The sequence below is a fragment of the Pseudophryne corroboree genome, assembly GCF_028390025.1.
Source record: "Pseudophryne corroboree isolate aPseCor3 chromosome 3 unlocalized genomic scaffold, aPseCor3.hap2 SUPER_3_unloc_12, whole genome shotgun sequence".
Taxonomy (NCBI): Eukaryota; Metazoa; Chordata; class Amphibia; order Anura; family Myobatrachidae; genus Pseudophryne; species Pseudophryne corroboree.
In genome coordinates, this window is record NW_026967500.1 from 44428 (window position 1) to 59945 (window position 15518).

Sequence of the window (15518 nt, forward strand, 5' to 3'; positions counted from 1 at the left end):
ATAATAATTACCGATAAAATACCGCTGAATCACTTCTTGCCTTACCTGCCTCCCTACATCTGTACTCACACTGTCACCAGATGTTTCTAACTCCTCTGCTTGCTGACTGTTTTCTTCATCATCATGTGGCAGATGTTGTTTCAAGCACAGATTATGGAGAAAACAGCAGCAGAACACAATCTTAGTCACCTTTGAGGGACTATACAACAAAAGCCCAGCAGATTTATCCAGACACCGAAACCTAGATTTCTGCACCCCAAAACATCTTTCTATCACATTCCGCGTAGACTTATGTGCATGATTGTAACTGTGTTCAGCAGGAGAATCAGGTTGGGACAATGGAGTAAGTAGCCAAGAGTAGCAGCCATAACCACCATCACCTGAAATACAGATATAGGCAACATTAGTACATGTGTATGAAGAATAATTACCCTAAACAAAAATGGTGTTTGTAGTTAATACACATACACACAACACACTTGGAACATACCCAGCAGCCAGCCATCAGGCATTTGTCCGTCCTCAAATTTATCGAAGAGAGATGACTGACTGAGGATGAAGGAGTCATGGCAGCCGCCAGGGTAACCTGCAACCACACTCATAATTTTAAGATTTGCATCACAAACCACCTGGACATTAGTGGATTGGGCCAGATGTCGATTGGTATATATATATATATATATATATATATATATATTGTCGGCCCCTAGGTGGTCTCAGCTCAACGTGTGTGCAATCTATGGCCCCCAGCACATTGGGCATGCGAGCAAGCTCATAGAAAGCTACCCTGACAGCACGCCACTGCGACTCCTGGGTAGGGAAGCAGATAGAGGCATTTATATGTGGATCCAAGACATCCAAAACCTGAGTGGACATTAATAAATCTAAGGTGAGTGTCATGTTATGTATTCAATACAATACTGTGTTCTAAGACCTTACAGAAGCAACACTTAGACGGGTATGTATTTTTCAACTCACCTGATTCAAATATTTTGAAAAGGTGGGCTGGGAGATACCAATGACGTCGCCTGTCACAGCCTGGAAGCTCCCAGTAGCCATAAAGTGCAACACAGCCAGGAGTTTGTGCAGGCCTGAGACAGAGCGTGAGCGTGCTGTCTCAGGGTCTAGTCCCAGTTTGACAAGGTCATACAGACGGAAAATGTTGTTTCTATTTAGGCAAAACATCTGTATGACCCTATCATCAGACAATGCGTTTAAGTTTAAACGACCCCTAAAAAAACGTGGCTGGCGCAGCCTCCGCGGCACCTGTTCAACCTGCTGACCATGTTCACTTACCTGGCCCTGATTTATTGAAGAGTCATGGAGCACTCTCAAGCAACCAGAAAATCAGTAGCACACACAACAGCCGCCATTTCAGAGTGAGAGAAATTCAAAATGTGCCTGGGACCCTTTTATAGGGCCAAACATTAAGGTGTGACTAACGGATAATTGACTACACATGTAAACACGCTTCTCAAAAGCAGGTCTGTTTTTTTTAGGACTTTTTTACGATTTGTATTTTTTCACGGCCGCAAATGCATTTTCACGGTAGACATTCAAAATACGAATGGTTAGTAAATTACCGAGATTCATATCTAAACAGCCGCGTTTTGACCGATGGTGTATTCATTCGTATTTTTAAACTTGAACTTCTAAAAAAATACGAATGCCCACATCACTGCCGTGATTTGAGTTTAGTAAATTACCGAGATGACACTTTGAAGAAAAAACGGCATCTCGGTCAAAATCGGGATCTTAGTAAATATACCCCCTGGTCTCTATTCATGATAAAGTCATTGATTTAGAAGACAGGTCTCGGAGAAATAATATCAGAATAATGGGCGTTCCGGATTCTGCTACAAATGCTGAGCTTTATGATTATGCCACGGTTCTCTTTTCAGAAACTTTCACAGAAGGCTTCTGCCGCTGACCTTCTTATTGATAGGATCCATAGACTCCCAAAGTCCAAACAGGCCCCTTTCCAAGTACCGAGGGACACTCTGCTCAGGGTCCACTTTTTTCAGATTAAAGAATGCATTCTACAAGCTGCTTTGTCTTCCTCATCCACAGCTGAGTGCCTGGATAATCTGCAGATAGTTCCAGATACTTCTCCTGTGACGCTGGCCAAAAGGCATCTATTCCACCAAAGGAAATGTGCAATACAAATGGCGATTTCCTACTAAGCTTATTGTAATGCGAAACGGCACCTTCACAGTGATACCATCACCCGAGGATAGCCCTGCTATTCTGAGTGGGATATTTCTGTTGACAGTCCTTCATGACACTTTACTTAAACCAATCCCGGAGGAGTTGTCTTCCATCTCAAAGTAATATGCTAAAGGAGTAAGACTGTTACAGACACTCAGAGTTTGTTTCCTACTGTAACATGTGCCAACTGGGACCAAGTTACTGGGCATGGATCTATTTTTGGCCCAGATTTATTTGCTCTTGTTATGGGTATAAAACTTATCTTTTTAATCTTTATTTCCTGTCCTATTAAATTGCTATATGGTATATGGTCTGATATTCTTTCCAATGTTACGTTTCATAATACCTTTCTAGAATGTTTGGGTGTTCAGGCAAAGCATGACTGATTTGTCTTTAACATCCTTTTGCCCTTATAACTGTGTTGGTAGAACTTCTTGGTCTTTACCTCCTTTGGTTACATTGAGATTTGATATTTCTTTGTATAATTGTTACTATGATGACTAGATTTTGCACTCTCGTATGGCTACTTGGAGTAGTTGGTGGATTTCCCTTTTAGGCCCGACTGCCACCTTTTTCTACCTTTCTGTCACGGTTCCCTAGTGACGGAATCTCTAGCTCCATTATGGACGCTATTTCTATTTGTCTCCCATTTTTGTTCCCTATTTAATTTTTTCTGCGATTTGATAGTTTGAAGTATGCACACGCCATACAGACTCTATTGGACTTTAACAACAAGAGAGGCTGCGCTGTGTGTCAGTAGTTAAGTACAAAAAGAGCAAACGTGTACTATAAAGGTATTAAATTTATTAAAAATGACATGTGGTTAATAAAACAAACTTAAAATAAAAGCACACCTGTATCTGTCTCAAAGGTATATGGAGTAGTGATAACTGGTATATGGTATATGGCAATAAAGGTCCAATATAAAGTTCAGAAAAAAGAAACTCAATGCGGTGCAGTCCCAGAGAAATGGTTACCTCGTATATGTCACCCGGCAGATGGTGATGTGTGTGTATAGTACCTCTCCGATTGGGCTGGTATAAATTTCGGCCGAGCGTCCCCGGCCAAAACAATCCTGCTTTGCCCAAATTGTTGCACAGCGGAGGGACGATATCTAGTAGACAGCCTGTCAGTAGTCACTCGTCGCGGTGAGGAGATGGTATAAGCTTGCGGCTGGATGGAAGCAAAGTCCGGTAATGCTCACCAGTTGCAGTGGTGAGATGGACGGCAGCCTGTACGGTGACGAGCCGGTAATAGGCTGAAATTGGAAACCAAGGAGGGTTTGCACGGCAGTGTAACACCTTGGACCAGGTGTGCTAGTTTGGAGGCGGAGTCCTGACGCGTTTCGTCACGATCACGTGACTTTTTCAAAGGTATGATCCTGCCTCCACATTTACCAGTATTTAAAGCCTGAGCTACTGATGACATGCAGATGTCAGTGATTAACAATTAAGGCAACTGCCCTATGAAACACATTACATACACGTTCGCTCTCAAAATAACACAGTTTAAAAAACACATTGTTATAGAAAACAATCGAAGCATATGGCAGAATTGACCCGTGAACAGAAACAATATAAATCCACAGATTAAACCTCTGCATAGGGATTGCAATGTTGTGCAGAAGGTTTTCTAATGGACAATTACTACAATGAGAAGCAGGAGCTAATTAGCCGTCACCTGTGATGACATTTAAACATAGTTTACTTATTTGATGTTGACAATCTACTATAGTTCTGAGCAGAGGACATATATTATCTAATAGAATAGGATAGAATAAAATAAAGCAGACGATGAAACATAGTTTCAAAAATAATAATAATAAATCAAGAGTAAAAATAAATAAAATAAAAAAAAATAAAGAATAAATGAATAAATGATTAAACTGTATCTATCTGACCATCATGGATTCGAACTGGGGTCTGTGGAGGGATGCTATTCAGTGATCTAACTCAGTGTGCCACTGGCCCTGCTGTGTGTGGAAGAGATTCAGACCTGTATTTGTAAGCTGACAGACACTCGGAAGTACATGTAGAACTTGATATTTAATATTATCTCCATAGCTAAAATAAAATAAATATAGGAAAAAAGAAGAAAGAGAGACACAAAAAGTGGTCAAAGTAAAACAAACGTCAGGATGAAGGTCATGAGTAACCTATATTCTTGTTAGCTCATAACGTCATGAGTCCTTATGTCGCTCGTGTATAAACGTGAGGAATAAAATAAATTTATTCTCTATTGACTGCGCACTGGTGACTGCCATGAGTTCGTATCCCACGTCCAACTGAGGCACCAAATAGTGTCTCAACCCGACGTGCCACTGACCTCACTACAACACACCATAGCTGCAAGAAGACTATTCATTATGGGTAATCTTAAAATTTCACAAAAAAACTTAGAGAAAATATCAAAATATAGTACCCATCTATGACCTTCATTAATAGAGATTGTGTAAAGGGTTTAAAGCAGAAAGAAACTGGGTACCCGAAACATCTATAGCATGATTTTTTTGATTAATAAATATTGACTTTTCTCATCCTAGGTCGAATTCAATGCATTCATTAAGGCCCTCCGGCATTAGGGTCCTCAACTTGTGGATCCAGTAGTTCTCCCTCAGGCATAACTTTCTATATCTATCTCCTTCGCGTGCTGTCGGTGGTATTGTCTCAATACCAATTAATTTTATATCTTCTGGATTTTTTTGGTGTTTGTCTGAAAAATGTCTAGAGACGCTATGGAACACAAAACCTTTTTGAATATTGCGTCTGTGTTCAAGAAACCTAGTTCTTAATTTTCGTGTCGTCCTACCCACATAGATAAGACCACAATTGCAGCTCAATAGATATATCACAAAAGAACTGTTACAATTGATATGTGAGCGGATCTCTACCTTAAGGGAGTTAGGAGTATTGAAAACTTTAACATTGTTTAAAATATATGAGCAGGTGATACATTGCTTGGCTCCACATCTGAAACATCCTACAATTTTGGGGAGCCATTGAGCCATATTAGAGGAGTTGATATTCGCCTCTGTTTTTCTTTTGTCTATAAAAAGACTAGGTGCAAGAAGATGTTGTAGATTGTTAGACTTTTTGAAAATAACAGACGGTTTATCTTTCAACTCTGTTTTTAAAATCTGATCTGTCAAAAGTATAGTATAATTATTATTAATGATATTCTTGACCTTGTATGAAGAGCTATTAAATTGTGTTAAAAAGTGTGGTTGATCTGAATCAAACTTGCAGTGATGTGCTTTATGTACCAATAAATCCTTCCTGTCTATAGAGTCTGCCCTATCTCTGGCTGATTTAATCAGGGATTCAGGATATCCTCGGTTCTTAAATGCAGTTGATAACTCATCTGCTTGTGAATGATAATCTGTTAAACTGCTGCAATTACGTTTAATACGTCTTAATTGTCCAAATGGAATATTGTTTAACCATGGTTTGTGGTGGGAACTTTTGTAATGTAAAAAATTCAGAGTGTCAACCTCTTTACGAAAAGTTTTGGTAATAATTCTACCATCCACTATATTGAGTGAGATATCAAGGAAAGAGATGGATGTATTACTAGACTCACCAGTAAAACATAAATTAAAATCATTCGAATTTAATTGTGTGATCAACTCAGAAGAAAGAGAGATATCACCATCAAAAACAAAAAACATGTCATCTATGTAACGGCCATAGTAGACGAGGTCCGCGCCAAAGCTCCGCCCCCACACATGGCAGTCCTCAAAGGCACCCATGTATAAGTTAGCGAAGCTCGGCGCGAACCTCGTCCCCATGGCCGTCCCAAGTGTTTGTAAATAATACTTCCTGTCAAACACAAAAAAATTGTGTGACAAGATGAAAAAAATGGAGTCCACTAGAAATTTTTGTAACTCAGGTTCTACATAATTGCTCTTTGAAAGGTGATCTGCTATAACGGATAAACCCTTCTGATGTGGAATATTGGAGTATAGTGCCTGTACATCACAGGTCACAAAGAAAAAAGAGCTTTGCCATTTGATCTTAGAAATGGCATTGAGAAACATAGTTGTGTCCTTTATATGTGAACGTAATGACGATGCAAGTGGCTGTAAAAAGAAATCAACAAATTGTGACAAATTAGAAGTGAGGGACCCAACACCAGAAATAATGGGACGACCAGGGGGTGCAGTGAGAGATTTGTGGATTTTAGGTAAATGATAATATGTGGGGGTGATGGGATGTGATGGAATGAGGAACCTATATTCCTCTTTAGTGATAATATCTTTATCCAGTGCTTCCTTGACTAAAATGGTCAAAGATCTGTGAAAATTCTGAGAGGGGTTATTGAGTAATTTGGTGTATGTATTACTGTCATTAAGTTGTCTGGAAGCCTCCAATAGATAATCATCTGTGTTTTGTATGACAATGGCCCCTCCCTTGTCAGCCGGCTTGATAACAAGGGAGGGGTCATTGACCAGTTTTTGTAAAGCAAGTCTCTCTTGGACCGTGAGATTTTGTCTAAATTTAAATCTCCTATGTTCCCTCTGACAGAGAGTATTCAGATCATCCAAAGTTTTCTTATAAAAAATTTCTATGGGTGGGCTTCTATAATGCAAAGGAAAAAATTGTGATTTGTTCTTGAATTTAGAGAGACGTTCATTCTTATGGTCTAAACTATAAATGGGAACAGTGGAATCAGAAGGAGGATTTTCCCAGAGGAGGGATTCTAATGTCTCTATACTGGTCCTATCATGATCATCCAGTACAATAGGGAATCCATCTATTTTACGTTGTGCTAATCTTTTGGTAGCAAAATATCTCTTTCGTGTTAATGTGCGAATGTAAGTGTTTAGTTCAATGAACAGGGTGAAAAAAGAGGGGGGTTTGGAAGGCGCAAATTTTAGACCTTTGGCTAAAAGACGTATTTCTGAGTCTCCAATAGTAGCAGAGGATAAATTATAAATGTTGTCAGTGCTTATGTTCTCAAATCTCTCTTTTTTTCTTTGTAACCTACGGCCTCCTCTGCATCCTCTGTGTTTTCTTCTCTGGCCCTCTTTGGTGATTCGTGTCTTAGGACTTCGTATCGATTGGACATGTGGTCTATTGGTCTGTATTTGTGGACCCTCTGATCCTTCTCTAAAAAATTGTTAGCATAAGTGCCTGTAAACCCAGGTTTGGTGGGGGAGTTGTGATATGATGCCCCTTTAGGTCTCACTGCTGCATCGGTAGACGTGACTGCTTGTGTAAGATGATGTCCATCAATCTGTTTATGTACATGAGGGGAGTTGAATTCCCTGTCTGAATTTTGTTTCTGATATCTGTTGGCTGATCTGTTATGAAAACTGTTAGTTCTCTTGGATCTCCGATTCGAAATACTCCTAGATCTACCCCTATTGGTCATGTAGCGTTGTTTGTTGTAATTGCGAACTTTGTTTAAACTGTAGTCTTCTATGTCTCTATTGAATTTTCTATTCTTACCATCTATGATCTCTTTCTCATATATCTGTATTTTGTTGTTTAATTTTATATCATTATGTTTGAATTGAGGATGGCCAGAAAAAGAGCTAAGCTTCTTCTTAGTGTCTTCTATCTCTAAAGCTAATGAGGTTACTTTATCTCTACGATAAGTAACTAACAACTCCATTAATGAGAAGGAACAATCATCCAATAGAGAGTCCCATTTATTTTTCAGATTGGGATCATCAACAAAGGATAGAGTTTTGAAGATCCTGAGACCCCTTGGTATCCTCTTGTTTCTTATGTATTTTTGCAAAGTGACCATGTCCCACCAATGGCGGGTTTCTGTTTTCATCTGATCTTCTAATTTGAAGAATAGAGTATTAAATTCTTTTTCATGGTCATTCGTACTAAAAGAGGATCCAGTGGTGTCAGGGTTTTCAATATAGTCTGCTTCATAACATTGTCTCCTTCTGGCGCATTCAGAAACACAGGTCAACTCTGCCATATTGCTTCAACTGACAACACAAGTGTATATATCAATAATTAGAATCAACAAAAAATCAATGAAGAAAGGCTGCTGCACAAACAACAAATATGTCCAAACAAAAAAACACTCTTAGTGCAGCGCCTAACGATAGTATAGATAAAATAATAAACTGCTGAGACACTGCGCTTGCCTTGACCACTATGTGAAGAATGGAGAGAGTAGACTGAAACAACAAGAGAGGCTGCGCTGTGTGTCAGTAGTTAAGTACAAAAAGAGCAAACGTGTACTATAAAGGTATTAAATTTATTAAAAATGACATGTGGTTAATAAAACAAACTTAAAATAAAAGCACACCTGTATCTGTCTCAAAGGTATATGGAGTAGTGATAACTGGTATATGGTATATGGCAATAAAGGTCCAATATAAAGTTCAGAAAAAAGAAACTCAATGCGGTGCAGTCCCAGAGAAATGGTTACCTCGTATATGTCACCCGGCAGATGGTGATGTGTGTGTATAGTACCTCTCCGATTGGGCTGGTATAAATTTCGGCCGAGCGTCCCCGGCCAAAACAATCCTGCTTTGCCCAAATTGTTGCACAGCGGAGGGACGATATCTAGTAGACAGCCTGTCAGTAGTCACTCGTCGCGGTGAGGAGATGGTATAAGCTTGCGGCTGGATGGAAGCAAAGTCCGGTAATGCTCACCAGTTGCAGTGGTGAGATGGACGGCAGCCTGTACGGTGACGAGCCGGTAATAGGCTGAAATTGGAAACCAAGGAGGGTTTGCACGGCAGTGTAACACCTTGGACCAGGTGTGCTAGTTTGGAGGCGGAGTCCTGACGCGTTTCGTCACGATCACGTGACTTTTTCAAAGGTATGATCCTGCCTCCACATTTACCAGTATTTAAAGCCTGAGCTACTGATGACATGCAGATGTCAGTGATTAACAATTAAGGCAACTGCCCTATGAAACACATTACATACACGTTCGCTCTCAAAATAACACAGTTTAAAAAACACATTGTTATAGAAAACAATCGAAGCATATGGCAGAATTGACCCGTGAACAGAAACAATATAAATCCACAGATTAAACCTCTGCATAGGGATTGCAATGTTGTGCAGAAGGTTTTCTAATGGACAATTACTACAATGAGAAGCAGGAGCTAATTAGCCGTCACCTGTGATGACATTTAAACATAGTTTACTTATTTGATGTTGACAATCTACTATAGTTCTGAGCAGAGGACATATATTATCTAATAGAATAGGATAGAATAAAATAAAGCAGACGATGAAACATAGTTTCAAAAATAATAATAATAAATCAAGAGTAAAAATAAATAAAATAAAAAAAAATAAAGAATAAATGAATAAATGATTAAACTGTATCTATCTGACCATCATGGATTCGAACTGGGGTCTGTGGAGGGATGCTATTCAGTGATCTAACTCAGTGTGCCACTGGCCCTGCTGTGTGTGGAAGAGATTCAGACCTGTATTTGTAAGCTGACAGACACTCGGAAGTACATGTGGAACTTGATATTTAATATTATCTCCATAGCTACACAGATGATCCTAGATGTTTCATACCATGATCTGATCTCTCTCTATCACGGTGAAGTATTTAAGTCTTAATGTAAAAGGTCTTAATTCTCCCCGTAAGAGACGCCTTGCAATAAAATATTTCACTGACCAGAAGACGGCGGTGGTAGCCATTCAGGAATCACATGTTCCATTGCACTCTCCCCCTCAGTTTACCAATAACTACCCAGCATGCTCTATCTCCTGTGGTGTGGCCATCCTTTCTAATAGATCCTGCCCCTTTCACCTGGAAAGCAAGTGGGTGGATTGCAATGGTAGATATTGGATTCTAGTTGGGAAATTCATTATAAATATGTCCCCCTCACTTCTCTCTATGCCCCTAATGCAAGACAGCCCCAATTTCTTAAATATTTTTTTCAAAAGCTACAAGAAATTGCACTTCTCCTTATTGGAGATTGTACTCTTGCTCCTGTCCTCATCATGATAAATCCTCCACTACTGATAAACACATGGTCTGATCACACCCCCCCTGATATGGTTCTGATCGCCTTTTCCAGCCACTCCTCATTTAGAGATTGTAGGATTACATATTATTGGATGCTGAAGGCACCAGAATTTTGCAAGAGTCACTTTCTCTTAGAGGTGAACGCTCCTGAAGATACTTCCATTAAGAACCATTGGTGTACCCTTGAGGTATTTATCAAAGATGCTGCTATACATGCGGTGGCACGGATTAGACAAACTGATCAGGAGGTTCAAGTGGTTGTGGAATTAGAGGCTAAACCATAAGAAACGTCCTAAAGATACTGTTATTTATTCAGCTTTGCTTGAGGCTAGGAGGCAATGAAATAGTCTGCACCTTTCTCATGTTCAACGTGATACATCAAAACTCAATCAAACAAATATATTATAGGACATATATTTATAGCCACAAAAGCTGCTCTGGCTCAATACTGAAGAAGAGCGGAGGCACCTCGCATATAGAAAATGATCTCAAACATTAACCATAGCTTTGATATGTTTTTGTTTCCAGCCATTGCCGGTCATTTTATGTTGAAGGTGTGCTGGTGTGTGAATCTCACCACTCATTGTTATGTTCCTTCTATCAAGTATGTCCATTCTCCTTCGGGCACTGTTTTACCTATACTGCCTGTATGAGGGGGCATAGAGGGGAGGAGCCAGCACACCCACTTTAAGAAATGTAAAGTGCACCGGCTCCTTTGGACCCCATCTATACCCCATCATACTATTTCCCCATTATCTCTTATGGATGCTAGAGAAAGAGTATTTTTTTGAAGAAGAATATTCTATAGTAAAAGCCTCAGCCTTTCTGATCTTTAGGATGTAGAGAAGACTTATTCAGTCGACAACCGTGCATATACTTTAACTCTAATCTAGGATTGATGGAGTCCTGTATAAAGACTTTTCCCTTTGAATACTGATGGAATTCAATACTTTATCCATTTCTCACTGATTTTTGATAAAGCGGCCAAATGTCTGCGTACTGTGCAGTTGTGTGGTGCTAGAAGAACACATTCGAAAGGGCTTTCTATGTAGTCTCCTGTTGTACTGTCTTACTAACCTACGTTATAGATAATGAGAATACAAAGTCATTTTCACCTGAGAATTTTAGTATCATTTCATTTTTCTCCAGAAAAAAGATCCGCTATAAATGGGAGAATAACTAGGCTTTTTTAGTGATCACCTGCTGCCCAGGGGCCTGACCGGACCGTTCTTCTAGCCAGGGGCAAAACCGGACTGTTCCTCTAGCCAGGGGCAAAACCGGAACGATCCTCTAGCCCAGGGGCAAAACCGGACCGATCCTCTAGCCAAGGGGCGTAACCAGACCGATCCTCTAGCCAAGGGGCGTAACCGGACCGATCCTCTAGCCAAGGGCCATAACCAGACCATTCTTCTATCAAGGTGTCTATCCCTCTCTACATGATCTCCACTCTGTATAACAGGGATTGTCTGGATACCTTCTCCAGGACATCTGTACAGAATATCACTCCCCATAATCAATCTGTTTACTCATGAAGGATGAACTTTCTATCTATGAGGTCTCTACTTGCAGACATACTAGGAATGGAGTACCTATATTAAGGAATGAAGACCATCCTGTCACATAGACTTCACATTACTCTGCTTTAGAAAATAAGAACTATTAAGAGGTTCCAATTCTTAATTAAAGCATATTCCACTGAATCCAGTGACCTCCTATTATGCATTACTCATCCGTGTGCTGAAGACCAATGTCACGGCCTACTCGAAAAAGGAGACTGGCGTTCTAGGGCAGAGAGCTCATTTCTCAGCTTGCCTTCTTATCGCTGAGACTCAACACCATGTTAATTACAGAAAACAAATCTTACCTGACCTCAGTGACATGATAACAAGACCATGGGATTAACATGTGCTGCTGGCTCCTGATGTATGAGATACACCAGAGAGTGTGGGGAGGAGACTGGTCAGATCTCTGGGCTGGTAACACACAGTGACATGATGCGAGGGGGAGAACAGGAGTATAATAGGGGCTGATGGCTCCTGATGTAAGAGATACACCAGAGAGTGTGGGGAGGAGACTGGTCAGATCTCTGGGCTGGTAACACACAGTGACATGATGTGAGAGGGAGAGCAGAAGTATAATAGGGGCTGATGCCTCCTGATGTATGAGTTACACCAGAGAGTGTGGGGAGGAGACTGGTCAGATCTCTGGGCTGGTAACATACAGTGATATGATGTGAGGGGGAGAGCAGGAGTATAATAGGGGCTGATGGCTCCTGATGTATAAGATACACCATAGAGTGTGGGGAGGAGACTGATCAGATATCTGGGCTGGTAACACAGTGACATGATGTGAGGGAGAGAACAGGAGTATAATAGAGGCTGATGGCTCCTGATGTACGAGATATACCAGAGAGTGTGGGGAGGAGACTGGTCAGATCTCTGGGATGGTAACATACAGTGATATGATGTGAGGGGGAGAGCATTAGTATAATAGGGGCTGATGGCTCCTGATGTATAAGATACACCATAGAGTGTGGGGAGGAGACTGATCAGATATCTGGGCTGGTAACACAGTGACATGATGTGAGGGAGAGAACAGGAGTATAATAGAGGCTGATGGCTCCTGATGTACGAGATATACCAGAGAGTGTGGGGAGGAGACTGGTCAGATCTCTGGGCTGGTAACACACAGTGACATGATGTGAAGGTGAGAGCAGGAGTATAATAGAGGCTCCAGACTCCACACTGGGAAAAAACAAATTCCTCATTAGTTTGTACTGACAGAGGAGGGTGTAGGATAAGAGATTGCTGTAGTGACTGAGGAAGGAGAATATGGGACTCTTTTCTGTAATAAGTGTTTATTACTCACCTGTGCTGATATCTGTAGGGATCTCCTCCTCCTTACACTGCTGATCACCCCTCACATACGTCTCTTCTTCTCCCTCTATATCTTCTGCCTTTATATCAGTCACATACGTCTCTTCTTCTCCCTCTATATCTTCTGCCTTTATATCAGTCACATACGTCTCTTCTTCTCCCTCTAGATCTTCTGCCTTTATATCAGTCACATACGTCTCTTCTTCTCCCTCTATATCTTCTGCCTTTATATCAGTCACATACGTCACTTCTTCTCCCTCTATATCTTCTGCCTTTATATCAGTCACATACGTCTCTTCTTCTCCCTCTGTATCTTCTGTCTCTATATCAGTCACATACGTCACTTCTTCTCCCTCTATATCTTCTGCCTTTATATCAGTCACATACATCTCTTCTTCTTCCTCTATATCTTCTGCCTTTATATCAGTCACATACATCTCTACTTCTTCCTCTATATCTTCTGCCTTTATATCAGTCACATACGTCTCTTCTTCTCCCTCTATACTTTCTGCCTTTATATCAGTCACATACGTCTCTTCTTCTCCCTCTATATCTTCTGCCTTTATATCAGTCACATATGTCTCTTCTTCTCCCTCTATATCTTCTGCCTTTATATCAGTCACATACGTCTCTTCTTCTCCCTCTATATCTTCTGCCTTTATATCAGTCACATACGTCTCTTCTTCTCCCTCTATATCTTCTGCCTTTATATCAGTCACATACGTCTCTTCTTCTCCATCTATATCTTCTGCCTTCATATCAGTCACATACGTCTCTTCTTCTCCCTCTATACTTTCTGCCTTTATATCAGTCACATATGTCTCTTCTTCTCCCTCTGTATCTTCTGCCTTTATATCAGTCACATACGTCTCTTCTTCTCCCTCTGTATCTTCTGCCTTTATATCAGTCACATACGTCTCTTCTTCTCCCTCTGTATCTTTGATTTTAATATTATTTAATTTGGCTTCACCCTATGTAAACAAGACAAATATAATGACACACAGCTCCTCTACACAACATATAGTGATAGTCACTTTGGTTTATTGGGGAGACCCTATAGCCCACCTACCTGATCCTCCTGTGGGATCCTGTGATACTCCTCTGTACAGTCCTGGGAATACAGAGGACGGGGACATCTCTCTGAGATATCTCTGTTACTGGGTCTATCTGTAGGAGATACATAGTGACTTAGTACAGTGTATATATGTGATTATCAGATGATGAGTGTATATAGGGGGGCCCCATACCTGCTCTCCCCTGTAAAATACATAACAATCTCCTCTTACCCAGTGATATAAGGGGCCGGTGACTCTCCATCATCACGTCCTTGTACAGACCCCTGTGTTCCTCTATACACTCCACCTCCTGCATGGAGACATAGACAGTGACATCATGACACCGTATAGGAACCTGACACAGAGTGATGCAGTCATCACCCAGACATATCCACTGGCGTTACTGTATAATGTCCCATTCCCAGCAGTCACCTCTCCAGTCATCACCCAGACACGTCCCCTGGTGTTACTGTATAATGCCCCATTCCCAGCAGTCATCTCTCCAGTCACCACCCAGACACTTCCTCTGGTGTTACTGTATAATGCCCCATTCCCAGCAGCCACCTCTCCAGTCATCACCCAGACACATCCCCTGGTGTTACTGTATAATGCCCTATTTCCAGCAGTCACCACTTCAGTCATCACCCAGATACATTTCCTGGTGTTACTGTATAACGTCCCATTCCCAGCAGTCACCTCTCCAGTCATCACCCAAACACATCCCCTGGTGTTACTGTATAATGTCCCATCCCAGCAGTCAACTCTCCAGTCATCGCCCAGACACATCCCCTGGTGTTACTGTATAATGTCCCATTCCCAGCAGTCACCTCTCCAGTCATCACCCATACACCTCACCTGGTGTTACTGTATAATGTCCCATTCCCAGCAGTCACCTCTCCAGTCATCACCCAGACACGTCTCCTGGTGTTACTTTATAATGCCACATTCCCAGCATTCACCTCTCCAGTCATCACCGAGACACATACCCCGGTGTTACTGTATAATGTCCCATTCCCGGTAGTCACCTCTCCAGTCATCACCCAGACACATACCCCGGTGTTACTGTATAATGTCCCATTCCCGGCAGTCACCTCTCCAGTCATCACAAGAGACATCCCCTGGTGTTACTGTATAATGTCCCATTCCCAGCAGTCACCTCTCCAGTCATCACCCAGACACGTCCCCTGGTGTTACTGTATAATGTCCCATTCCCAGCAATCATCTCTCCAGTCATCACCCAGACACGTCTCCTGGTGTTACTGTATAATGTCCCATTCCCAGCAGTCACCTCTCCAGTCATCACCCAGACACATCCCCTGGTGTTACTGTATAATGCCCCATTCAGAGCAGTCACCTCTCCAGTCAGCAGCTGAATGATCTTGTTGGTGAGTTCCAGGATCTTCTGGTCACT

The 15518-nt window shown here is 41.3% G+C and overlaps 1 protein-coding gene across 1 annotated transcript; it reads right to left on the minus strand.

Moving 5' to 3' along the window:
• Nucleotides 1-8200: 8200 nt before the first annotated feature.
• LOC134983321 (retinitis pigmentosa 1-like 1 protein) lies at nucleotides 8201-14423 on the minus strand. Its single transcript, XM_063949037.1, has 4 exons — nucleotides 14339-14423; nucleotides 14122-14219; nucleotides 13051-14023; nucleotides 8201-8217 (listed from the first exon to the last, which is right to left on the minus strand). Exons 1-4 carry the CDS (start codon nucleotides 14421-14423, stop codon nucleotides 8201-8203), a joined length of 1173 nt encoding a protein of 390 aa, XP_063805107.1.
• Nucleotides 14424-15518: the final 1095 nt, after the last annotated feature.

Excerpts from the sequence above, each read along its gene's own strand:
- LOC134983321 (XM_063949037.1), bottom strand. The coding sequence starts at position 14,423 with ATGCAGGAGGTGGAGTGTATAGAGGAACACAGGGGTCTGTACAAGGAC. Across the intron at positions 14,220-14,338 it reads CCGGCCCCTTATATCACTGG|ATAGACCCAGTAACAGAGAT; the intron begins GTAAGAGGAGAT and ends TATCTCCTACAG. Across the intron at positions 14,024-14,121 it reads GGATCCCACAGGAGGATCAG|GGTGAAGCCAAATTAAATAA; the intron begins GTAGGTGGGCTA and ends TTGTTTACATAG.